The 26,223-nt window shown below is 40.0% G+C and overlaps 1 protein-coding gene across 2 annotated transcripts; it reads right to left on the bottom strand.

The window, feature by feature from the left end:
- Window positions 1-617: 617 nt before the first annotated feature.
- LOC143890305 (protein SPA1-RELATED 3-like) lies at window positions 618-26,223 on the bottom strand. 2 transcript variants are annotated; one of them, XM_077394941.1, is made up of 7 exons: window positions 23,885-26,203; window positions 23,632-23,789; window positions 15,043-16,024; window positions 14,811-14,957; window positions 14,096-14,407; window positions 7,925-7,984; window positions 618-1,224 (listed from the first exon to the last, which is right to left on the bottom strand). In XM_077394941.1, the coding sequence occupies exons 1-7, from the start codon at window positions 24,716-24,718 to the stop codon at window positions 1,036-1,038; spliced, it is 2,682 nt and encodes an 893-aa protein (XP_077251056.1). In that variant the 5' UTR covers window positions 24,719-26,203; the 3' UTR covers window positions 618-1,035. The 2 variants fall into 2 exon arrangements, with proteins under 2 accessions (XP_077251056.1, XP_077251057.1); XM_077394942.1 differs by lacking the exons at window positions 618-1,224; window positions 7,925-7,984 and having other exon boundaries at window positions 14,181-14,407; window positions 14,765-14,957; window positions 23,885-26,223.

The raw sequence follows: 26,223 nt of genomic DNA, 5'->3' as shown, positions 1-26,223 counted from the left end.
TGTTAGTTTTCTTGTCTTTTCCCTGTCAGCCCATGTGAGACTGGCTCTTTTCTGCGGCAAACTTTGATATGTTCTCCTGGAAAAAGGCTCTCTCTTCCTTTGATATTTCTCGTGTAAAAGTCTCCCTCTCTCTCTCTCTCTCTCTCTCTCTCTCTCTCTCTGCCCACCATTTATACACAGGATATGGACAACAAGAACCAGTGAGGTATCTCTCTCTCTCTGCCCACCATTTATACACAGGATATGGACAACAAGAACCAGGGAGGTAAAACGAATACCATAAGCAGTAGTCCTGGTTTTCGTTTGCTGGTTTTGTCATTTGCAGTGATTAAACATAGGGGTTTTCCTTCCTCAAAAAACCTCCTTACGTCATTTATAGTTTTGTCATTTGTGGTTTTGTCATTTGCAGCATGTTCTTAGTCATTTGCAGCAAGTTATTTCGTCATTTGCAACATGTTATTGCATGTTCTTGATCAGCAGCTGCTTTCACCAATCACCCCCTAGTTTTGGGTTCTTCATCCACCACCCTCTTTTCTTTTCCTTCACTCAACAACAGAAATTTTCTGTTCTTTTCTTTTTCACCGTGACATTTCTGAGGGATTCCAACCCAAATAACGCAACAGAACAGACCCAGTAAATAAATTAAAATAAGAAAACACAGTACACATACATAAACTAGAGACGGTAACAACAAAGAGCTTACATTCATGATTTTGTGGAAAACTGATGGACTATATATAAGGATCACGTGTGTTAGAAGAGTGATATTTATAGATATATATTTCTTTTCTTCTTTTTTCTTTCTTTTTCTTTTTTTTTACAGTACCTCTGTACTCAATAAGACCTCCCCCCTTAATCTCACCTTGAAAAGCTCCTCCAAAATCCAATGCCAGCCATTTAACCGCAGATTCCGACAGGTCTGCTTGGTTGGAATCATCGCGGCTTCTGAATTTCTGTTTGGCGGGCTCTGTTGGTTCTGAAATTCTTCTTGTGAACACCCCATTTGGGACTGAAAAAAATGTTGGGACGGTGAAATCAAACCATCTCAAGAAGTTTAATGTTTCCGGTGGAATTGGCGGCAACTAAGGTAGAGGATTGACCACGCCAGCACACGCAGGAGATGAATTGGGAGGCATCGCCGACGTCCTGGCCAGATAATGGGTCTGTGTTGTTGAATTTGAATGACAAAACTGGCATGGGGAAAGCTTTGTGATAGACGAAAACCTATTCCATAAAATAATGTGGATAAGAAATACATGAGAAAAAAGGGAGATGGAATGTCATGTATATATCCCATGTATCCTTGCTCAATATTGGGGTAGTAAGGAAAGAAGCACAACTATTCCAAGATTCAGATAAACATAATTATAACATTTAACAGATTTAACACCATCCACGGTAATAAACATATATCTCAATCATCAAAGATATAATATATAGGTGCCACCTTGAATAAACAAATAATGGAATATTACTTTAAGAAAAATGAACATGGGTATTGATGCAATCTACGATATTTTTTATTTTTTTTTATGATATAAGGTATCCCCATGCCATTTACGGCAGGACTAATCCTAACGGAAGCTCCCAGGATGATTCGAACTCGAGTCTATGGGGAGCAAACCCACAATGCCAGCCGACATGCCAACCCCGTACGGGTTATGCAATCTATGATTTAACTAAATGTACAATTAAATCGCCTCAAAATTTACAATTTGATGCCATGTCAGTAGTTCTCCAGCAGCTTGAGATGGGTACCTTCATGTAGCCATGTTCACAGGTTTTTAAAAAAATTGCAAGTTGAGTGATACTTGGAAGATGAATACAATGTCTTCATCATTAGGAAAACAAACGGTGCTACTGCTATCATAGTGCATGTCCATAGAAAGAAGTGCAAGTAAACTGCAATATTCTAAGGGAACTCGTCTAGATAACAAGGTGTAGCAACAGTAGCGCATTTGCTTGAGATCTAGACATTGATACAATGCCTTGTTCTTTTCTTAAAGATTAAGCCATCTCAAAAAACTCAAAAAAAAATAATAATAATAATAACAACAATAGATTATGCACCAACTGTTCACAACAATCTTCGTAACTGCTGTTTCCGTGACATGGCATTATTATCATGAATTTAACAAAAAATAAAAGATCTTCACGGTTGGATCTTAAAGAGTATTCTGAAATAGATATATGTGGTCTTTGTACCAAGTGTCTCTCAAAAGAGATCGTCTTGAATTGGCAGGAATTTTATAAAGATCTTCACAGTTGGATCACGGTTGGATCATAGTGTTCTAAAAGTGATACGTGTCGTGATTGTACCATTGGATCCTCACAAGTGTCTCACAAAAGAGATCGTCTTGAATTGGCAGAATCTTTATCAAGGGTCTCGCGAAAGATTGGATGATTGACTATCATTATTGGATCTTGAGAAGTTTCTCTCAAAAGATATAATCTTTGATCCATGCATTACGACAACAAGGGTCACCGGAAGACATTATCTTTGAGCCTTGGTGTTTCCACCCTTGGGTCTTGAGGAGTTTCTCCTAGGAGAGATCATCTTTTATATGTGATTCTCTATCTCTTGATCCATGGTGATGGATATTAGAGTTGTCGTTGTGTTAGTTTCGACTTTGTTTTTTTTTTTTAATTAACAAAATTTTATTCCAATAATCCAGCAATTACAAAAAGGGGACAAGAGGTCCCCCTAATAAATTACAAGGATTACTGTAGGAGGGAGAAGCATCTATTCTCCCAAATTTGCAGGCATGCCCACGTATGAGATGACAATCTCCGACGAGGTAGTACCCGCCTTTGCCAATTCATCTACTCTGGAGTTAGCCGAACGTCGTTGATGGCAGTCTTGGTCAAATGATGCGAATTAGGTAGTGGATCTCGTCAAGGACACAAGAAATACGCCATGGACCCGATGATCTATTCGCAGCCCAAGCCAAAGCATTGGTCGAATCACCCTCCATGATGAAAGGGCCCAAATTGTTGTATGCATACCATTTGAGTCCAAACAATAACGCTTTTGCCTCCGCAGTATTAATTTTAGAAGCCCTTGTCATTAGGAAAGGGTTCTGCTAAGTTTGGGTTAGGTAAGTTTATATTCATGTAGGATCTCTCAAAAATTTTAGAGGGTTTTAGTTGCAATTGGATTTTTATATGATTTTCTCATTTTATGTAAACAATTTAGGAACTGTTTTCCAGAAGCTAATAAACTGGTTTCCAACAAATAGGAAATGGGTTTTCTAAATTTACCAAAGGGGTTTCAGTATCATTTTTGGAAATACTCTTACTTGTGGTTGAAACAATTGTTCAGAAACGGGTACAATGACTCAAAGATATTCCCTGGTAGCTATGGTTTGGTATTTATAAAGGGTCGCGCTGAACAGAACCATTGGTCCTTGGTGCTTTCAACACTAGATCTGGAGAAGTGCATCTTGGAAGAGATGACCTTCTACCCAAGCAATTTTTCCATATATTGGATAATCATCATTGAGTCCCTAAAAGAGAAAACCAAAGTATTTCTATGCTGGACTGTTGTAGAGAGCCCTCCTAAAAGAGAGCTCTGATCTGTGTAGTTTTTCTATTGTATCATCATAAATAGTTTTTTCAGAAGAGAAATCTCTCTATGAATGCTCTAGAGATCAGCCAATTGGAGTCATCCATTGAATCGATTAGCTGAATAGGTCAAGAGGAGCTACAATTCGTATTTAAGCAGATGCAATGATCTAGAGATTGATCACCATTGCTACTCCTTAAACTATTCTGTGTGATGACTTGAAGGATAATCAGGGATATGATATGAAATTTGATTGAAATTCGTTGATTTACAATAACATTGAGACTAAAGGCACGATTCCAAGATTGATTGTAGCATGAATATCGATATGGATTGGCATTGTGATCTTGAGATCAAAAGGCATAACAATGTGTAGATTTACCATAAGAGCCACTCAAAGATCAAACGGACTTATGGTTTGGAGGATGACGGGTGCATCGATTTAGAGATCAATCAATAACATTGAAAATTTTCTCTTCCCATGGAGGTCCATTTTCTTTTCTTGCTGAAGGAAACACTGTTCTCTCTCTTTCCAGTGGATATGTGTTCTTCCTCTTCCAAGAGAGGTGATGAGCTTTCTTCTTCTCGAAGTTCAATTTCTCCTCCCATTTTAAACTTAAAAACTCCTACAAAGATCTATTTTTATCTCGAATCTCTTCCCAAAAATCCTTTAAAAGCTCCTTTCATCTTGGCAACTTGAAATCTCGGAGTATTTCTTCAGGGAGAGAAATTGACTTTGATATGGAGTCATATTGGTAGTCAGTGAGTGTCCCTATGCCCAACCACTTAATGCTTTTAAGCAAATAAGTTGGGAGTTGGCTAAAATGAGGGCTTTGATTGGCCCACATAACACATCATTCAGTTACTATAACTATTAGGTGACAAAAAATCAAGGTTCTCTAGGGATGGGTGGGACGGGATTGTAGTCCTACCACTTGATTTTTAAAATCATATAGTGAATAGCGGGGCAAAAGTACTATAGAAATTATAAAACGATAGCCTCGCCATTACCATCTCATAAATTAAGGGTAGAGATAAAAAGGTAGCCCCACCATTGCTACCTCATCAATTATGGGTGGAGCTAAAGATAGCCTAACAATTACCACACCATCAATTGTAGGATGTAGCCAAAAATAGCTCCACTACTGCCACCTAAGAAATTGCAAAGTGGGGTTAGAAAATGGCCCCACCACTACCACATCATCAATTGTTGGGTGCTAAAAAGTTGCACTGCGCCCTTTTTTTTAACTTGGGTTGTCCAACAATTTGAGCGAGAATAACTTCAAAATTCTCAAAAACCCCCTACTAGGTCGGGCAAAACACGACCAGGCACACTTCTTTATATAATAATAATAATAGATGCAGCTGTCAACATAATGGTAGGAACATTCCTGTTAATGAATGATCGATGAAACAACCACATCTCCTGGTATTTCCCACGAAGAATTCAAGTGTGCAATGTGGGATTTGGAAGATCATGGTCACTGCATATGCCTAAAATCTGTATCATGAGAAGTTCAATGCACATTCAAAATGTATTGACCTCCAACCCAAATTCCAATCCAAGATTTAGTATGCCTTCACATCCTGTCACATTCTGCCCACAGAACAAGGAATATTCTAATATGCTACAATGCAATCTTATTTTGATGATTACTTCTCTGAACTGGGATCTGGATGCCAGTTCACTGACCATAGTGATCCTTTGATTATATATAACCCATTGTCTACCTATATGAGGAAACAATTATAGAACCGTGTCCCATGCTAGAAATTGAGTAATTCACCTCAACAAAGCCATTTCCAACTACTGATGAAAATATTTTCCAGCTTATAATGACCTGGAATTACCATTGTCCTCTCCATATTCATGGTACTAAAAGAGGATGCCTAGCTTGATGCCTCAACTTCCAATCAAAGAAAAGAATAGTAAGATCACATAACCAATCATAGTTTGCTTATAGAACAAAGAGTATTCTATGGAATCTTGCTTTGATGTACTTTCAGCCATGATCTAGATGTCTGGTTCATCACCAATAGGCTTATGTTCATTTATAACCTAAGGTTTACCTATGAGGATAGGACTATTTTTTTTTCTGAAAGGTGCGAGGATAGGACTATAGAACCCTGAATTCATGTTGGACTGAGGAAAATAATTTCCAGCTTATGACAGACATGAAAGGACCCTTGTTACTTGGTCTTCTTGAACAGTTTCAAACAGTTTATAACCCTTCTCACTTGGACTGAAGAAAACAATTTTCAGCTTATAACTCTCATTTGCCCAAACAGTTTGATTGTCAAGTTTTGGATTTGGTAGAGTCAGGTAAGTGTTTTGTTAGAGTTGAGGAGAACGAGCTAACTATGGGCTTTGGGGTCGAGGATCCAAGAAAAACCCTGTGTTCTAAACCTTTTTTCTGGAATCTGATGACCAGAATATTGACCTGCAATATGCTGATGAAGATACGGGTTTGCAATCTGCTGATGGAGGTTTGGGTCAGCAGTATGGATTGTTCCCTAATAGATAAGCAGACGAGATGGCATTGGCGGTGATTGAACCCAATGTGGAGCATATTTTATGGGCCCCTAGCCCCTTGGTAACCTGACCAAAATCAAATTGGCCTAGAAGGTGGGCCTTTTGTTTACGGGCCTAGAAAAAAAAAAAAAAGAAACTGAAAAATAAGCTTGGACTTTTTTTTTTTGCTATGGAAATGTGAGATTGACATGAAAACTTATCACCAAATGATCCAAAAGCTGCTCTATTTATCTTAGGGATCGAGAGATGCTGAGATTAGACCATGGTATTAACCCTCAATTTTTTAATCATCCTAGAAACCTGATCTTGAAGTGAGCGACCTCTGATTTGATGGTAATCCTAATGTCTTTTTAGCTTGAGTAGGACGTGTTTTTGTTTGCTTCATGATTGAGATGTTTTCTTGACGTAGAGCAGACCCTGGCCAAAGACACTTGGGCTTAGAGTAGTATAGATAGGTCTTTCTTTATAGAATAACGAGAGGGGAAACTACTCTAAAAGGCTTCAAAATACCCTCAAAAGGCTCGCAATAAGAAGGCTTTCTAGAGGTACTTGCACTTGCATACAAAGGGCACACTTGATATGTCACTAAGGAAAAGCATGAAAAGCGATATGAAGACAAACTTGAAGCTTCACAAGCTTGGGCATGTGGAAGCACCTTACTCTCTTTATATTGATGATGCATATGTTGTATGAGAACATGCAAGTGTAGTGTCGAGTGTGTATGTGGCTGAAAATTATGTAAGTGATGTAGAGTGTGTCTCATGGGCTGCCTTGCATGTAGTGAGTTGCCACGTCACCAACTTAAGTGGGGACCACTTCTAACCTTGCCACATCACCACATGTGAGTGGGGTACAGCCGTCACATGACACCTAGCAAGGCCTAGAAGGTTCTAAGAGGCCTATAAATAGGACCTAGGGGCTGGGATTTTACTTAGACTTGGATATTTTTAGCAGAGTTGTGAGTTGGAGCTTGAGAGCTCTTGTAGGGAGAAATCCATATTTTTTAGTTGAGTTGTGAGCTGGAGCTTGAGAGCTCCTGTAGGGAGAAATCCTCGGGTATTCTCTTGAGGATTGTGAAGCTAGAGAAGACTGAGGATCTTGGAGTGAGCTTTCCTCTTCTTCTTCTCCTTCCTTCCTCGTATCTTCTTGTGTTAGTGCAAGATTTTTCCTATCCTTTTCCCATTCATGTTCTTCTTTCCATGAATTCTCTTTCATTTCCAATTTTATTTTCCCTTTCGATTTTCTGAGGTGATTCTCTTGATTTATTCATGAAGATTTCACAGATTTAAAGTTCCTTTAACGCTCATTGCATTCTAGATCTAATTGAGAATCGAAACTCCATCCGATTGAATCAAATTGTCAAATCTGAAACTGTTATGAGTGTAACAGATTTGTTCACTGCAGATCTGTAATTGTTACTGACATTTCAGATATGAAATAAATCAGATCTCGCACATTACTTGAATTACAATTCAGTTTTTCATAGATCTGAAACAGATTTGCAAGATTTAAGGTTGTTAATCCTTGGATCTATAACAGATCCCATGATTTTTGTGACTGCCTACTAAAATTGACCCTCATTTCGGATATGAGATTTGTCCATGCTTCTGCTCCGTTCCGCTCTACATCATCTCTCACACACTTTTTTTTTATTTGTTCTCACACACAATTTCAGTCAAGAGACATACAAAATACAAGGTTTGCATTCTCAAATGTGTGAATGAGTGATCTGTGTGTGCTCTGAAATGTGGGGCATGCAATAGCCATTAAATAATTTTATCATTAAGGAGTAGATCAATGAGCACAAAAGAACATAACACACGCACCTCGTTTGTTTCTGAGCCTGTAGCAATGTACCCATCAGATATAGATAAACCTACAAAATTCTGGAATCACGTTGAAAAATATCAGTAAGATTGAAAAATCAAGCCATCAAATGATGCAAATATTACTAAAGAAAAATATAACAGATATTATTAGGATACAAAGAAACCACATAAGCAGCAGAAGCTCAAATATATGTGCGGAAAAAATATGACAGATACTAATACGACACATAGAAACATCATAAGCAGTAGTGACTTTTTCATGATTCTTATGGAAGAATTTATTTTCCTTAATCCCAATGCATTTAAATCGTGTATATGATGAGTATTTCATACAATCAACCATGAACCTAGGTTTTCCTGAAAAGCCAAATTCAAGAAATTTTGAATACTAGTTTTAGACATCGTATTATCATGGATACCTTCCAGGACCCAGAACACTAGGTAGCAGCCACAGGAAAAGGAAACAACAATTTAGGGACTTAGAATTCTTAAGGACTATGATGATAGAAAATATTTATAAAGAAATATGGAAGCCTCTCAAAAGCCTATACAGCTTCCAGCTATCAAGGAGTTTCAGATAGTTTATATCACTGTTCAAACTTGCCGAGTCGATTTCCTTTTACCTCGGCCAAGGTCTCTGTAGACACCCCATTTTGACCGGACCATTTTTCCCGAAGTCAAATAAATTCCCGAAAATCGAATAAGAGTCCCGAAACCGAATAAAATTCCGAAACCGAATCCCAAAAGTTCCCGAAGGAGTAGGCCCTAAATGCCAAGAAAATCTAAAACTTTGTCAACTTTGTTGTGTTCATGGAGGAGTACAAGGTTCCCAGAAGATGGCCATTGTTCCAAGCTCCAAGCAGAATGCTTGCAAATTTTCAGCAAAATCGGAGAAGAATTGCCAAATAGAACGAACGGAGTAAGTGCAAGAATCAAAATATGGTTGTATGAATGTTATTTTCTCTAGTCATGGCAGTAGGGGAGTGAAATATCCTAGAATAGGTTGTTTAAGATGAGAAAAGGGAATCAAAAATTTAATGTATGTTTATTTCCCCCTCTTTTTGCCCAAACCACCCCTTTAGTTGCAAAAATAATAATATAGAATACATTAGATGGGGGCTGCCCATGAGAGAGAAGGGGGGCATAATATATCATTTCCCATTTACAAGAGGGTATTCTTGGAATTTTCTATTGCTTCCTCTACAAGCAATGAGTAGGGGCCATTAGATCAAATTAGAGGGTTGAGATCATGTTGAGAGAAGGGAGTCTTGGCCCCATTTTTTACCCTAGCCACCCCCTATAGGGTTAAAAAGGGTAGTCATAATACACTTGAGAGGGGCTGCCCATGAGAGAGAAGGGGGGTGCAAATCTATCACTTTCCCTTTACAAAAGGCCCATCGACTAGGGTTTTAGAAGAGCCCCCATTTTCTTAAAAAAAAAGAGAGAGGGGCAGCTGCAAGAGAGAAAAAGGGAGAGGCATAGAGGCCATCTCCATGACCATCACCCCACCATGATAGCCTCCTCACCACCATCCCTACCCAAACCTCAACTCCATCACTGCTAGCTACCCCTTTCTCCTTCCCTTCCACCATTGATTCCGGCCATCTCGCCGGAATCCGGCACCGCCACCATCGGACCTCATTCAAGCCCTACCCAACCACCATCCACCTCTACAAATTCGACCCACCTCCATTCCTATCACAGCCACCACTATCCCTTCAAGCCACCACCTCCATCATTAAACCCTCTTCCATCTCACCATCTCTACCCTCATCTCCCCCACTCCAACCTTCACTCCTACCATTAAAACTACCTTTCTTCACTCTCATTTCCCAAACCCACTTCAAAAATCTATCTCTAACCCTCTTCTCCCACAGTCATCTCCTCCACCTCTTGCCATCACCACCACCACCATCTTTCTAAAACCCTAACCATATTCTCCACCTACTCCTAGCAGCCCCTACCCCCACCATTTTCAGCACCAAAACCCATTTCATTCACCTCAACCTCCATTGATTCCGGCGATTTTGCCGGAATCCGACCAACCTTGCCGGAGATCCAATCCAACCCTCCACCATTAGCCACCTCTACAAATTCTGGCAATCTCGCGACTTCGATCCATCCTGTTAGCTCCATCGACCTTGGATCAAAGCTCCCTCAGAGAGGGGTGAGAATAAGGAGCGATAGAAGAGCCGTATCATCGTTCAGAGAAGGTTTTCTTCCTCATTATCTTCTTCTCTTCTTTGGTTTCATCATCTGAATGTTTGTTTCATTTCTATGGTAGTCTTTAGGATCTATTCCTTTCTATGCTGGCGAGCATTTTGGTTTTAGCATATTCATTTGAATCAGATTTGTTAGTGGGCAAGTTCTCTAGTGTGTGTTTTAATGATTACCATTTTTGAAAAGATCAGCATGGATTTATTTTTATTATTCTTGGTCCCCATCTCAATTTTGGAGTTTTGGTCTCATACTCTCGGAAGAACACAGAGGTGGACATGTTGTTAAGATCTAGGATTCCCTCTTGATCTCAATTCCTCTGATTTTGTCTAAAAGGAAAAATAAATAGTAGGTGAGTATTTTGTCAAGTCCAATGCCATCTACTTGAGGTTTCGAAGTCTGTAATTGAGGAAGAAGCACAAGGAGCTTTGAATGGAATTTCCAGTTATTTGCTTTGTGTTGGAGTCCCTAGATTGATAGCTTTCCTGTGAGAATCCACCCTTCTCCTCTGAGAATGATGTTGGCCCAACTTGGTACTAATAATTGCCAAATCTCAGCCTGTCTTCTCCCTTTAACTGGCTGGTAGGGAAACTTTTGTGAGTTATGACAGCACTTTGACAAATTCTTTAAGGGAAGTGTTATCAATATGACCATATTTCACTAGTAGCACTAACACATCTTATCTAAGGTGTTATCAAAGTCATTACTGTTCCAAAAGAAAAGAAAAGAGAAAAGTTGAAACTTCAAGTCATGATTACTTCTTAATCCTTCTGCAGGTCTTCGAGTTGTATTCACAGTTGATATTCTTCCTTCTTTTCCTTGGCTTTTGTGTTAATATTTAGGTGCTGTTCAGAATTTTAGGAGCTCCTCTACAACCATGAAATTTTCATTGGCACTTTAGATTGCCACCACTGTTTGATCTTTTCAACGGCTTTCAGGAATTTCTTTGGGTCAAGGCGATGACGGAATATTTCTTGAGCCACCCCTTGCCCTTTATGTCTCTTCTCCTTATCTAGGACCTCTTACGAGACTTAGGGGTCCCTTCTCTTTCGAAATTAGCACTTCTTATGGGCCTTGAGGGGTTTTCTTTTCCTTTTGTTTCTTTATTTCCTGTGGAGCTTATGGGTTTCCATCTCGTTAGGTTTATTACATCATTCAGGATTCGGGATTTCTTCTCTTTTCGGGTACATCCTTTGCATATTCCTTGGGATACTCTTTGCATTTCGGGATCCCATCGATTCTTGGGAACACTTGTTCCGGTTTAGGCGATGACGGACGGCAACCTCTTGAGCCAAAACCCTCTTTCGATCAAAAGGGATAAAAATACATAAAAATCAAATAACAAAAATCCAAAAAACATCAAAAGACACTCAAAGCGTATTTCGAAATGCTGTTTCGAACTACGTTGGCTTGATCCCTTTTCACAGGGTACGTAGGCAGCTTAGGACCGTCATCCCAAGTTCAGTCAAACTTTTCAATAAAATCATTTAAACCCTTCAAAAAATCATTCAAACTTTTCAATAAAATCATTTAAACCCTTCAAAAAATCATTCAAACATTTTCTAAAAAATCTTTCAAACCTTTCAAAACAAAAACCAAAATGGGCAAGGATGGTGATTGCCAGGTCACTCGGAGCCTTCTTTTCATTCCATTTCCGATCTTGATCGTGGTTTTTCGATTTTCATCGATTTTCCGACGTTTTATCGGGTTTTGGAACGGGTGACGACGTAGCATGGCCCCTCCACAGGGATCATCCTCGCTGAGCCCAACGATAGGTCGTGATGATCACGAGACTTATCTGATCGTCAGCAGATTAGGATCGCTGGGCTTGATTCATTAGAATCGCTCCCTAAGTCTATCGTATGCCCCCCGTTCTTTTCCCTGGCATTTTTTGTTCTCGCATATCGTCGATTTTCCGATCCCTTTCTTTCCTTGCATCTTTTAGCTCATGGTGTGTATATCTTGGGTTTCTCATGTGTTACTTTTAGCTTGTTTACCCTTTCTAGCATGTGATTGATTATTATTTTCTTAGCATTATCTCTTACATAGGCTCGCATGCTAGTGTGTTTATATACTGCTTTGGCTGTTTACTACTATGTTTGTCTGTCCATTCACATGCTTAGCTGTAGTTATTTACTGCTTTCCTGTTTGTCGTATATGAGATACTACTTGCTTAACTGTAGCTGTGCATGCGGACGTTACTGCTTTCCTAGATGTGATGGGTTATGATTAGATGCGGTGAGTTAGGATTTGGATGTTTATTTTCTTTTGCCCATCCCCGGGTCATGCATGCTTAGATAGACGTTTTCTCGGGGATACTCGATCCCATTTCACATTATTTTCGCCCAAAACTCTTCCAACTTAATTAAAAAATGGCATAAGAGACCAGGTGCTTGCACTTGGGCGAATTGGGGGCGCTTAACACCTTCCCCATTCGTCACCAGGCACGGACTTTTGTATCCCTAGTTATCCGTTGCAACAGAGTATTTCATGGGATCCAGGGCCCATTTCCTTGGATGGCAACTCTTCTTTGTTATAGGTACGCCTTCGTTCCGAGCTAGTCCTTGAATCAGGAGGTATCTCATTTATATAGCCACCCATACTGTGAGTGGCATCATTTCGAGAGTTCCTTGGTAGAGCTCTCCTTCACATTGTGGAGATCTTAGAGGATTGACGTGGGATCTCGTGTCCCTCGCTCACTGTCCTCGAGATCGGGGTCCACAGTCTCATTTGAGTCTGAGTTTTCCCTTGACACCCGAATTAATGAAAAGTTAACCACATCAATCATTGACTCACCCGAGTCGTCTCTTTTTTACTCTGGCGGAGTTCTCATCCAAGTCCCAATTTTTTAACACTGGTTTATATGCATTCTCCATGTTATTTTACCTTTTCTGTGATTTTTGCCCCAATATTGCTTAAAATATTATATAATATTTCAAGCTATTCTAACATTTGTATGTTCTGGTGATAATGAAATGCAAAAAAACAACTATGCTTGCCATTCAAAAAGAAAAAAAACAACTATGCTCTGAAACAAAAAAAAATGCAGCTTCAGTCAACAGATGCAAATATATAAAAAATGCATCAGGTACATTTTTGATGAACTCATGCCACACAAGCTGCTTCTGTTGGTGATAGCAGACAAGGCTGAGTGGATACAAAGCAATAGGAGGGTAAAATGTTAATAGATACTAGAATGGGAATCAGAAAATCTATTTGCTTAAAGATTGAATACAAGGAGACCAAAAGAAATATTACAAAAAGATTGAATACAAGGAGACTAAAAGAAATATTTTAATTTTCAGCCATCCAAACAGAGATCCAATTGCCAAAAGCACCCCAAAATTACAATTACATAAGGCCACGTTTGGATACCCACAAGATTTAGATTTGGATTTCTCACATTTGCAGTTGAGATTTGGAACTGGATCAGATCCTTCAATTTTCAAACCAGCTACAACAGTGAAAAAAAATCTGATTTTCAAATCTTTTCTGCGAGTCATTATTTGGAAATCCATATTTGTGGCAATTACCTTCACCGTCGCTGCTCCTCGACCTTGCTGCAGCAACAGCAAGACGCCCCTCCCTCCCTCCCTCCTTGTACAACATGACCAAGAGGATGATTGATGTATTTTGTATCCAAAACTCAAACACAAATACAAATACAAAAACAGGAGCTATCCAAACGTGGCCTAAGAGAGAATAAACTTTGTAATGCATCAGCAGAGAACTAAAAAAATGGCGTAGCAGGAGACGTGTCAATCCAACAATTCACACAATGTTATAATACTAAAAATATCCATACTGGAAGCATATGACCTTCAAGCTAGAACCAAATCATTACAAAAATATAACAGAATGATTAAGGTAATTGGGCAGTCTTTGCTTGTAGAATGTGACACTGATTATAAGCATCAAGCAAGCATAATTTAATATGGTGAGAGGCTTCACCTTTACATTTGTGTGCCCTGTGAATGTCTGAATAGGACTCTCAAGTACCCTTGATGTATTCATTGTCAAATCCCAAAGTCTCAACGAGTTGTCGGTGGATGCAGAGATGAGAGTTGTTGAATCTACAAATTTAACATAGCTGACAGTCTTGGTGTGACCAACCAATGTGCACCAAGGTATTCTTGTGTTACGGAGATCATAGCAATAGATATTATGATCAGCTGAGCCAATTGCAAGTGAGTGAGCAGAATCCGGAGGGAACTGAACACAACACACATTTGCATTTGTTCTTATAGTACCAACACTTCCGGCCTGCAGTAACAGCCCATGTAAGAGAAACAACTCATTACCAAGGATTTAAATTTCGGTTTTTGTTTTCGGTTTTAGACATAGCCGAAATTCGGTAAAAAAAAGTATATTTCATTAATGTACCGAAATTTCGGCCGAAATTACCAAAATTTTAAATTACAGAAATTTTGGAAAAAAAACTTGAAAAATCACAGTTTCCGCCGAAATTGCCAAAATTTTCAAATTTTCGGATTTTGGTGGTTTCGATTCGGTCCCAACCGAAATCCAATATTTCGTATTTTGGCCAAATTTTAAAACCATGCTCACTACACATCCACACTTGAAATCAACATGATAACGGTAATTAGATGACAGCAGTACGTTTAGTTTCAAAGCTGACATCCACCAAGTGCAAGAATAGAATTGCCTGATTGATATTCCATAGCTTAACAGCACCATCATCACTTCCGCTAGCCAACTTTGTTGGATCTGCCACTGAAAAGTCAACAGACCAAACACGCCTCTCATGCTCCCTCATTTCCACAAAAACTTGGCCTTTAGTTACATCCCACACCTAAAACATGATTAAGGAGCCATTCAATTATTATGCAAGTCAGTGAGACACTAAAAGAGGGACTGAAAATGAAACACTAGAATACCTGTACAACACCTTCAAAGTCACTTGAAGCAATCTGGCTTTTGATATAACTATTCCAACAAATACTGGTAAGTTTTGATCTACTAGCCATCTCAGTTACAGGATAATGAATGTCACGTTCTTCATTTAAAATCGTGTCACATTCAAAAATTTTAATTTTCCTATTTACACCAGCGGTGGCGAAAAATTCCTTGTCGCGATCAAAACTCAATGAGCATACTAAGTTCGATGAATTTAATAGATCACCTTGCTTTAGGTTTGCCCGAACTTTTAACTTGCTGAATGACAGATATTTGCACAAACCCTCAAGGAATGGATTTATCCAGCCACTTCTTAGTCCTTCACTTTGGCCCTCCTTAGGTGCGAAATTATCGACTGAACTTCCATCTGTTCTTGTAATCGACCCTCTACCAACACTACCAACTATAGAACTTCTATTTAGTAGTTTCCCTTTTGGCTTGATGAGCCTGCATCTTGTAGAAAAATAAGCCAACTCCAGTTTCTTGAAGTTTTTCATCAATCGAGAACTTTTAGACTGAATAGTTTTTTCCTGATTTTCAGATCGGGACTCTGACCTTTGACTCTCAGCTACCTCATTAGATTCCTCCTCCCTAAGTACACAAAGTCCTGGTCTGACACGCTTTCGGGAACCAAAGCTAGTTGGGTCCTCTTTTCTGGTAGGACCCACTGACGGTTGATCAACCTTTTCCACTGAAGAGTGCTCATCCTTGCTTAATTCTGGGTACGGGCTTCCTTGTTTTTTGATAATTGATTGTTGTTTCAGAACTTCTTCAATGTCAGAAGTTAAAAAACATATTGTATCCTGCAATTTAACAGCAATTTCTTGTTTTTTGTGTTTCATATGCAGAAGGAATTCCAGCAGCAACTCCTGCTCTTCTATTTCCTCTCGTAGCTCTATTGCTGCCTCATGCTCCACCAAATTATCCTTTGGTTCATTGAGGAACTCACTTTGCAATACCTCGCTATCAAATATCATACCCAAGAAAAAATTTCAGGCTCAAAATCTTATCCTAGACAAAGATGAGATTCTAAAAAAATGCATAAGGTATGTTAGTGTCAATCTGGTTAACATTTCCAAACATAAGAATTTGAAAACAGAGGCATAAGACAAGGGTGAAGTTCTTATAATATAATCCAATTATCATGACAACTGCAAACTGGATCAGAATAAAAAAAACATGTATTCATGACCATTCAAAAAAAAAAGATAGCACGCATGCATATTTAGGCGTCTGTGATTTTTATATAAAAAAATTATTTAGGCTTGTGTTGGCATTCTGAGACCCATTTAAAATTTTGAATATAGAAGCTGATTCTAAAGAAAATGGAGAAATGTGTAGAAGCAAGCAAATATAAAGGGTATCCAATAAAAATGTCAATTCAACATGTGCATGTTTCATTTTCGTTATTAAACTTTAATAAGACGGGAAGAATGCAAGAGAAAATGCAAGTGTTGATGTTTGATAGGGTATAGCTAGGACATGGTTGCAAAAATTGCATATATACTTTAATCTCAATCCTATGGACGTAGAGGCAGTCTCCAACTCGCTCTCTTTACCTCAAATGTGCTTCTTATGATTCGTTGTTCTATGGGCAGATGGCACCGTGCTATGGAGCTGTTGCACCTTTGACAATTTCAATCATAGGATGTTAGACGGATTTGAAAGAAGGAACGAGGAAGAATATTTCCAAAACTTGTCCATTCTCAAGTAGACAACCACATTGGAGAATTATGTTTAAGAATTTTAGAAAATTTCTGTAATGGTTCCAAATATTTAGGAGGGAAGATTCGCATTCCTTTTTAAGGAGGTACTTATGTAACCATTGAGGGGATTAGTAAAAAAATTTGCCCATTCCACCATGCGATGGATCTCTAATTTTCTAGTGGCTCCACAAACCCAAGCCTTTCTCCTCTTGAGTTCAATATTTTGAGAAATGAATGAGCTGGAGATTCATCTCCACCTCACCATCAAATAAAATAGGTACAATGTCTATAGTGCCCTAATGCTTACTACATACATCTAACACTCCCCCTCAAGCTAGAATGTATATATTATACATTCCTAGCTTGTTACAAATGTCATTGAGTTTAGCTTTGCTTAAGGGCTTTGTAAACACATCCGCTAGCTGATCTACGCTAGTTGATCTACATATCGAGTGAAGGCAACTTAAACTTCGCCCCTCTATATCCTCCGGCGAATGAAATGACAGTCCACCTTGATATGCCTAGTCCTCTCATGAAACACGGGATTGGTAGCAATGTAAATGGCAGATTTATTATCACAATAAAGTTGTGCTTGAGATGACGATGGAAATCCAATCTCAGATAGGAGAGATCGTAGGCAGAGAAGTTCTCCACTAGTGTGTGACATAGCATGATATTATGCTTCTGCACTAGACTTGGAAACTAAATCATGCTTTTTACTTCGCCATGATACAAGGCTGCCCCCAACAAAGGTATAGTAGCCCACGGTGGATTTCCTATCTGCTGGAGATCATGCCCAATCTGCATCACAAAATCCTTCCACTCAATCATGTCCATGTTTCTTGAACAGGAGACCTCTCCGGTTGCCCCTTTTAGATAACGAAAGATGTGAACTACTGCTGCCCAGTGAGAAGAGCGTGGTGCATTCATAAACTGACTAACCACCCTACCCCAACTGCTTACGAAATGTCTAGGCGAGTAACAGTGAGGTAGATAAGCTTCCCTACTAGTCGGTGATATCTACCAGGATCATCCATCAAGTCCCTTCTTCTGCCATGAGTTTAGTTTAGTATTAGAGTCCATATGTACAGTAGCCGGTTTCATCACTGTGGAACCAGTCTCCTCCAATAAATCTAGGACATATTTCCTCTGTGAGAGAGATAAACTAGTACCAGAGTATGCAACCTCAATCCCCAAGAAATATCCAAGGCAACCAAGATCCTTAGTAACAAATTCTTTTCGTAGGAACACTTTCAACCTCCAGTAGTATCACTCCCTGTAATGATTATATCGTCTACATAAACAATGAATAGAACATTTTTTTGAAATATGACATATTATATTATAAATCATACGAAATTTACATAAGATAGGGACCAAGAGTCCCCCTATGCTTTACATCGTATGAATAGAAACAAGGAAAAACCCAAAAAAATCCTTGAACCATTCCACTATCACCCCATCCTTCGAGTTAGTACCTCCTGAGACTGCCGCTAACCAAAAGAGTCAATCAGTCTCTTCTCCAAAAACCTTAAAAACCTTGCAAAACCCTGATAGATACTCATCAAAAAACCTTGCAATCTTCCATTGAAGATTTTGAATAAACTTCCCTTTAAGATGAGCATTTTCCTAGTTCCAATAAGAGTCGCTCAACCTCGAATGCAAAGGCCTCCTCATCCGACACGATGGCCGAGAGTTCCGCATCATTTGGTTCTCTTTCTTCGAATGCCCTTAACCTCCAGCTTCTGAATCCCCACCGCCTTATCCGCTTCCCATCGGAGAAGCCTCAGGTTCATTTCATCTTCTAGGGACTTGTTGAAAAAGGGGTGCTTATGCATTGGCGAGTGGGTTTCTTTGACATTATAGGTCCCGGTTATGCTAAAGAAGACTTTAACCTCATGTTAGCTGCCTCTTTGAAGAGCTTTCATTGCCTCTTCAGGAAGTCCCTAATGATCTCTCTAGGCGTTGGCGATAACCTGGAGGCCAACTCTTCATTATAGGCCAAGGCTGGCCAAGGGTTTCATTCTGCACAGAGCTTCCTCCATCTCTATTAGGTCCAAGGACCGCTTCCTTTTTTGTCCCGAAACTGGAGCAATCGAGGAAGAGGAAGGGACTGAGGAAATATCATTTTGATTCTCCATCTTATCTTTTTTGTCTTTTTTCTTTTCCTCTTTTCTCTCTTTTTTACGAAGGAAGTGAAAGGTCAAGAGAGTAGCTATTTCCAAATCTCCTGAAAGATCCCGATATCTCCTCCTACCTTTTGATATTTGGGTCACCGCCTCGATATGGCCACTGACCAATGACCAAATGCCATCCTCACACTCATTAAAGCATGCAAAGATCTCTTCTTACAATAAATGAGCATTTATGGAGCCGTAGTACTCATTCGCTCTGACCCAAATCGAGGAGACCTCATCAATTTCCAATGATACAAAAATAGTGATGAAGTGAATACTATAATCAAAGGGTAAAAACTTTTATGGGGCTCAGATCCTGGTCCTGACAGATCTCTTAATTCTTCCTTCCCTCAAACGATTATTGACATTTCCCCAGGTAGTGCCATCTCTACATTACCAATGTCAGGGGTCCTCAAAGACTTAAGTTTTAACCTTTCTCGATAATATCCCCAATCCCGCGCGCCATCTAGCTTCTGCCTTGCCAGAGGCTAGAGTGATCCCAATGAACCTTTATCCAAAAGCAGCACAGGCCTTGGGTAGCGAGGAGGGCCAGGCATGACTACTAGGGATCCTGACAACTTTTTCATTTTTATCCTTCGGTCCTTCTGAAGGTAACTTTATGGAGATTTCCGGCTTTCTTTTGCGTATTTTTCGTCGAGGGTACCCCCCGTAATGAAATTCGGATACGTCCGCTTCTAAGCCTCACACCCAAACTAAGCCAGAGTTAAGCTTTCGAGACCTGAACTTTGACCCAAAAAGCCGTAACCTAGGAGTCCCAGGTTTAGTGATTCCCAACACCTTCCTTGGCTTCAGAGACCTTCCCGCCGAGGTCAAAAGTCTAGCAGATCTATTACGCTTAGATGTTTGTTTGAGAGAGGGACCCTACAACTTAAAACCTCCTTTTGTGGTACCATATCCAATAGGTAAAAGGCAAACTTGTCCAAGTTGCTTGCTTGATGATCCCAAAGCACATCTATCAAACATAGGGGGTAACGGAGGAAGGGGAAGCATAGGAGGGGGATTTTTGGGAAGAGCACCCTACGCTTTTCTTGCCGTTGCAACTGAAGAATGACATTTGAAATTTGAATTCAAGAGGGTGGGCCCCAAAGGATCATCGGGCCTCTTGCCCTGGATTCCCCAAGAAGACAATGGAGGGCTCACTGCCTGGGTCATCAGCTAACTTTCCAAAACCGGATTATGATCCACCAATGGGGCCACCATCGAGGAGGTCAGTAGCCCCGTGTTGTGCGAGGGCTCGCAATGAACAGCATCGGAGCCCGATTGAGGCCGAAGAATGTCCTGGATTTCGATTCCAACTGTGTAACAATGATCTGAGATCCATAACTTAACAAAGGAAGAAGACAACTTCCAGCGAGGAGCAAGGATTTTAGGTGACACAAAGCTCATACACTGGTTGTGGCTCCCTTCCATTTTCACCTCCAATACCGGACCAAATAGATTCCATAAAGCTTTGACCGTTGAGGTAGCCCATACATGAACTGGGATGCGGTAAAATTTGACCCAAAGTGCTTCTGTGCCCTGAACATATTCTTGATTCTAGCCAGACAGATAAAGCAAATCATTTCCCCAGGCCTCAGCTCCCTTCGCCAGGATCTTAGAAGCCAACTCCTCTGATTCAAACATAAACAGGACTTCATCTTTTGACAAAGTACAGGGACAAGGGAGGGAAGGAATGTCCCAAAATCTTTTAGCCCAAAGCCAAAGATCATCTAGGGTTCCGATTGTATCCTTTTTTCCTGCCGACCAAACACGCTCTTAGGGTGTCCAATCTCATTTCCACCTCCTTACCTGAAATAGATAAGGACAGGATCCCCTCCCTCGACAGATGAGGAGATCATCCCAGAATCAGGCCACCGATCAACCTCCTTACTAACATTAGCCAAAGAGGCTTCTGGATTGATGGGACTCACACCAAAAGGGGAAACACCTTCCTTTTTGTCCAGGTAACACCACCGACATCTACCCCACCATTTGAAGTTAAAGTAATCGTAGGTTGAGCAAAGCCAGTCCTCAAGCCTCCAACTCGACTCCTCCTTCTTCCCTTCAGAGCACCCCCGACCGGAGAAGAGGTTGTGACTCTGATTGGGTGATTCTTTTTCTTCTGTTGACACTGTCGACATCTACTCCGCCATTTAAAATTGCAATAATCACAAGATGAGCATAACCACTCCCCCAGCCGCCTTTTCGGTCTTTTGCTCGACATCTACACTTGACTGAACACCGAGTGATCCACAACACACTGTTGCATACAAAATCTCATAATCGCATCACTGAAGCATCCAAATCATGCCATTGGGATTGTTTTAGTCCATATAAAGACTTATGAAGTCTGCAAACTGAGGAGGACATCTCCCCCTAAGCAACATACCCAGGAGGTTGCTCCATATGCACCTCCTCAGTCAAGTGCCCATGAAGGAAGGCATTCGTTATATCCAGCTAATATAGTGGTCAGCCTCATCTGACAGCGAGGGAAATAAGAACTCTGACAGATGGAATTTTGGCCACTGGAGAGAAGGTCTCTGTGTAGTCAAGTCCATATGTCTGTGTGTGGCCCTTAGCGACAAGGCGCGCCTTCAGTTGCTCAATGGTCCCATCTGGCAAGTGTTTTATGGTAAATACCCAACGACGGCTAACAGCCTAAGCTCCAGAAGGAAGAGGAACCGAATCCCAGGTATGACTAGTCTTAGGGGTGTCGATGGACCCAAACGGTCCAATGGATAGTCCGGATTCGAACCTTAATAGACAAGATCTAAGCAGAATGGAAGGATCCATGGACATGTTTTGGATTCTCTTCATAAGATCCGAAAAATTCCAGATCGTGATCAAGACATGGCAAAAAAATCTGATGGATAGTCACGATCTGAAGTCCTTTTACTAAATACCCTTAAAATATTTCTTATATTAAGTCTTAAAGGAGGGGTATTTTCATAATAATGAAGTAAATATTGCTTAGCTTACTACTTTCGACTGTCCTCCTTTTCCAGACATCTTTTTCTCTTCCATTCCTCAATCGGTTTATCTTCCTGTAAACTTGCCACTCACCCTCAACAAGGATTAGTTACTAGAAAGTTTTATTGTCACGCACCCTCGAACATTGGAGTTCTTTTCAACAATCAAATCCGTTTCTTCATCAAAATCATAGGTTGTTATTAGATGTAGTGACTAATTCTTTTATGAATTAAGGAAGTTTTGGAGTTCATTTCAAATGAAGAAAGTTGAGATTTTTTGTTGTTTTGAAAGTAGGACCTACAGGACACTCCGATGGACGGTCTGATTTGAAATGGATCATGACCGAGACATAAGAAGTAGGATCCGAAGAACACTCCAAATCCGATCCGACCGATAAGGGATTTGAATGGATCATGACTAAGATATAGGGGGATCCGATTCGAAGTGGATCCATTGACACCCCTAATTAGTCTGAAGTGCAGCCATTTCAGCATCCATAGCAGCACGCCAGCTAGGGTGAGAAAACTGGCGCAGGGCAGGATGGACAAGAAAAGCGGCGAGGCCGAGAAGGAGACAAACAGAGGGAGGAAGGGGGACCTCTTTCTATTGCCTAATGTAAAGACCAAATGAAGAGAGAGAGAGAGAGAGAGAGAGAGAGAGAGAGAGAAAGAGAGAGATGAGTTTACGTTCTTATTTTTCTAACAAGTATCAAGGCCTTTTCACCAGATACTTCGTTGAGGTCGGTACCAAGTATGCACGTGAGTGGTATTCGTGCCTCCAACCAATCGTATAAGTCAGTCTAAGGAAGCGCCTTAAAGGTGATTCAGCCCAGCATTTCTCATATAGAAAATCATGGTAACCTCCAACAACAAGACATTTACTTGTAGATGGAACGAAGTGCATATCCACCGCTCAAAGCATTTTATTCCTTGTAGCTTTACCTCAACGGCTCCATGGCAGGTGTAACACAATGCATGTATAGATCATTGTTTAAAAGTGTGTATGCAGATCAAAACGTGGCCAAAGAAAATCCTAGTCAACTCGGAACGACGAGGCCGAGTACTCGGTTGGCGCGGTCGAGTACTCGCGCGATCATAACTTGGGAGAGTCAAAGGAGTTTCATTGACTTTGTACGGCAAAACGTGGAACGCATCCTATGCAAAACGTGGAACACGGCCACGACAAAAGGGAGTCGACTCAGGGGAGTCCACGATGACGCAGGGGGGTTATGAAACTATGGTATAGATAGGGTTGATATCACTGGTTGACTAATTGCAATATTTACTTAAACATCAGATGATCACCATAAAGTGAGTTTTTATTACCAACTCTTTATCAGGGAATTTGATCACCATGAGTGCAAAGTTTTGCTGGGAAGCACGAGATCTCCCTATCAACTCATGACTACGACTAAAGTTAATCAGTTCAGTTGCAAGCCAGTAACTAAGTACAGCCAGCTTAACATCAATTTAACAGGGAAAGTGAAAAACATTACTGTTCCTAATTTTATGCGAAAAACCATAATCTATGTCATTCATGTATCTGGAGACTATTAGCCAAGTCAATGTACCGAGCAAATTTGAATATCTATTTAATTGAAGTCGGAAATAGCAGGACAAACACATAATTACCATGCATAAAAGTAACCCAGAGGAAATACCTAAAGTAGATCAATGAATTTTAGATGCAGCTGTATTTCAGCATAAAGTGAACTCACCTCATTTTTGGTCGAGTGTTTGGCTGAGGATGCAACAACCACAGGCAAAATGAAGCTTCCTTTGGCCACTTCAATAGCAACTGAGGAGGTAGAACTCGATGCTGTAGGTTGGACATGGTTCCAAGCTTTTCTTCCATAGAGCTAAATGTGCGGAATAGCTGACAAAAGAAAAAAAATAGTACTGGTAAATTAAAAATACTCACACTCCAACTCAGAAGAGTAGTGAAAGATAAAGCTTAATTTGGCTACAAACCTCGAAAAGAAGAACCCCCAGTCGATAAATATCTGAAGAAAATGAACTTGGAGCACCAGCAACTTCTTCTGGACTTGTATACCAATTAAGCTCCATAAGCATTATCTGTTTTAATGGGAAGGTTTTTCTTCTTTTATCCATTTCTTGCACATTGCTGCTGTCCTCAATTTGTTTTTCTCCTATTCCCTCTATGGACGATAGATGTGCCACATAAACTGAACTTGACCGCAAGCAACTAACTTCCGATGCCCTCTTGGAAGCACCTGTTGGGGATACCTCCGGTACGGAGTCTACACTTCTGGGTCTGCCCCTTTGCTGAGTCGTACTGTAGAGGAATGGCGAGAAGGAGCTTTGGTCTCCCTGTATTTTGCCATTCAGGCCATCTGTGATCGAATCAGAACTCGAACTAGAACATGAGGCAGACTCTATAAAGGAGATGCGGTTGAAAGAGGACATGACAAAGCAGGAAGGGCGAACATTATGAACAACTATCCCCAACAAATGTGCCTGGTTTACAGTTTCTACAATCTGTCTAAATATGTGCAAACACTCCAAGAAGTCAACGGATCTCTCCGGTTTGTCCAACCATTGCCTCAAGCTAACATCACCCGTTTCTAAGAGAGGCGGGCCTGGGCCCGCCTCTTCATTGTCGCATACCCCAGAAGAACCTATCCGGTTATCAAAATTATCAGTACAAGATAACACCTGGTCTCTCTCCTTAGCTATGGGAATGCACCCAGTGTCATTTGATGCGTTTCTCGAGACGCCAAGAGACGCATTACGTCCTCTTAAACTATCTGTTTTCTCCCAGTCTGATTCGTCTGAGCCCTCCATTCCTACCTATTTATCGTCGCATAGATTGAAGAACAGAAATAAAGGAACCCAACACTCACATTTATACATCTCCCGCAGCGCACTCTCTTTTCATCCATCATCAAAACCCACCACAGAATCACAGTAAACAACTTCCCAAACACCCAATTACTTAAATAAACTCAGAACCCACCACAGACTCCCAGTCAAGAATTTCTCAAACACCCAATTACTTAAATAAACTCAGCTACATGTGATAGATAAACCACCCCATCATCTCCATTCAAACAGTATTTCCTCCCATTCATATACATAAAATCTATAAAATTCACACTGAGCTTGATTTTCTCAGCACACCTAACCCACAAAACCCTAGAACAGCCCCTCCCCACAAAAACCCACTTGAAAAGAAACCCATTTACGCAGTAAACTAAAGAAAATTTCACAAAATTGAGAGTAAGAGATAACCCATTTTCAAGCCAAATTACAAAGAGTAAGAGATAACCAAAAGCCAAACGATGAAGACGATAATCTCCTGCTCATACCTGACAAGCTGAGCCATTCATTTTTGCCTTTTCAGCTCTCATAGAAACACCTCCACCGCATAAAATACATTTCATTGGCAAGTGCAAAAATCTTACAGGCAGAAAACAAGCCACCTATAAAATATACATTGTTTTACTTGTTTATAATTTTTTGATGTTTCTCTTTTCTTTCTTTATAGTTTCTTTTCAAGAACATCGTTATCTTCGCCCACCCTTTCCCGCTTTATTCCAGGCTCTGGTATCCTAACAGACGTGGCACAAGCAGATCCTCTAGTTTTCTTGTGGTCCACGTTTCCCCATGTGAATAAAAAATTAGATTAAAATATAGGCTCCAAACTGCAAAACTCAGTATTTTATTCCAACAGGCAAAAAAATATCAGCTTTCTTCATCACTTTTACTGTTCAAAGAAAAAAAACCCTAAAAAAGCTTTTTGAATCTTAACTACTCAAGAATTGATCTCCAGATTCTCAGCTTTTTCGAATCAAAGTTACCGATTCCAAGCTTTTTTTTCAACCAGAAAACTGATTTCAGATCTTCTTAGCCTTTTCTTTGGAGATATCATAGCTCTTGAGCTTCTTTGATAACAAAACCCTAAATTTCAGATCTCAAACAGCTTTCTAAGATCAATGGTTTCAGCTATTTCTAGTCTAAGAGAGAATTGAAATTTTCATCTTTTACTAACCCTAAAATGTAATAACCTAAGATTCAGGTATTGAAGAGTAGTGAACTACATGAAATCGCATCTGTATAATTCGAAAATCGAAATTCAGCTCCTCTTAAACTCGATTTGAGATTTTAAATCAGATTCAAACTCAAAAAAAAATAGAACATTTAGCAGCTCCAGTATGTAAAATTACCAGTTGCATCTTACAAATCCATGAATTCACTTCCATGTAGCCATCTCAAACAGATCGAATCGCCAAAATCACTATCAAAAACTCAATCAATCTCACTCAAAAAAGTAATAGAAATAGGAACGA

This window comes from Tasmannia lanceolata, unplaced genomic scaffold (genome assembly GCF_043159265.1).
Source record: "Tasmannia lanceolata isolate RefF3 unplaced genomic scaffold, GAP_Taslan_0.1 ptg000013l, whole genome shotgun sequence".
In the NCBI taxonomy this organism is placed as follows: domain Eukaryota; kingdom Viridiplantae; phylum Streptophyta; class Magnoliopsida; order Canellales; family Winteraceae; genus Tasmannia; species Tasmannia lanceolata.
Note: the sequence above shows the minus strand (reverse complement) of the source record. Positions and strands in the feature narration are given on the sequence as shown.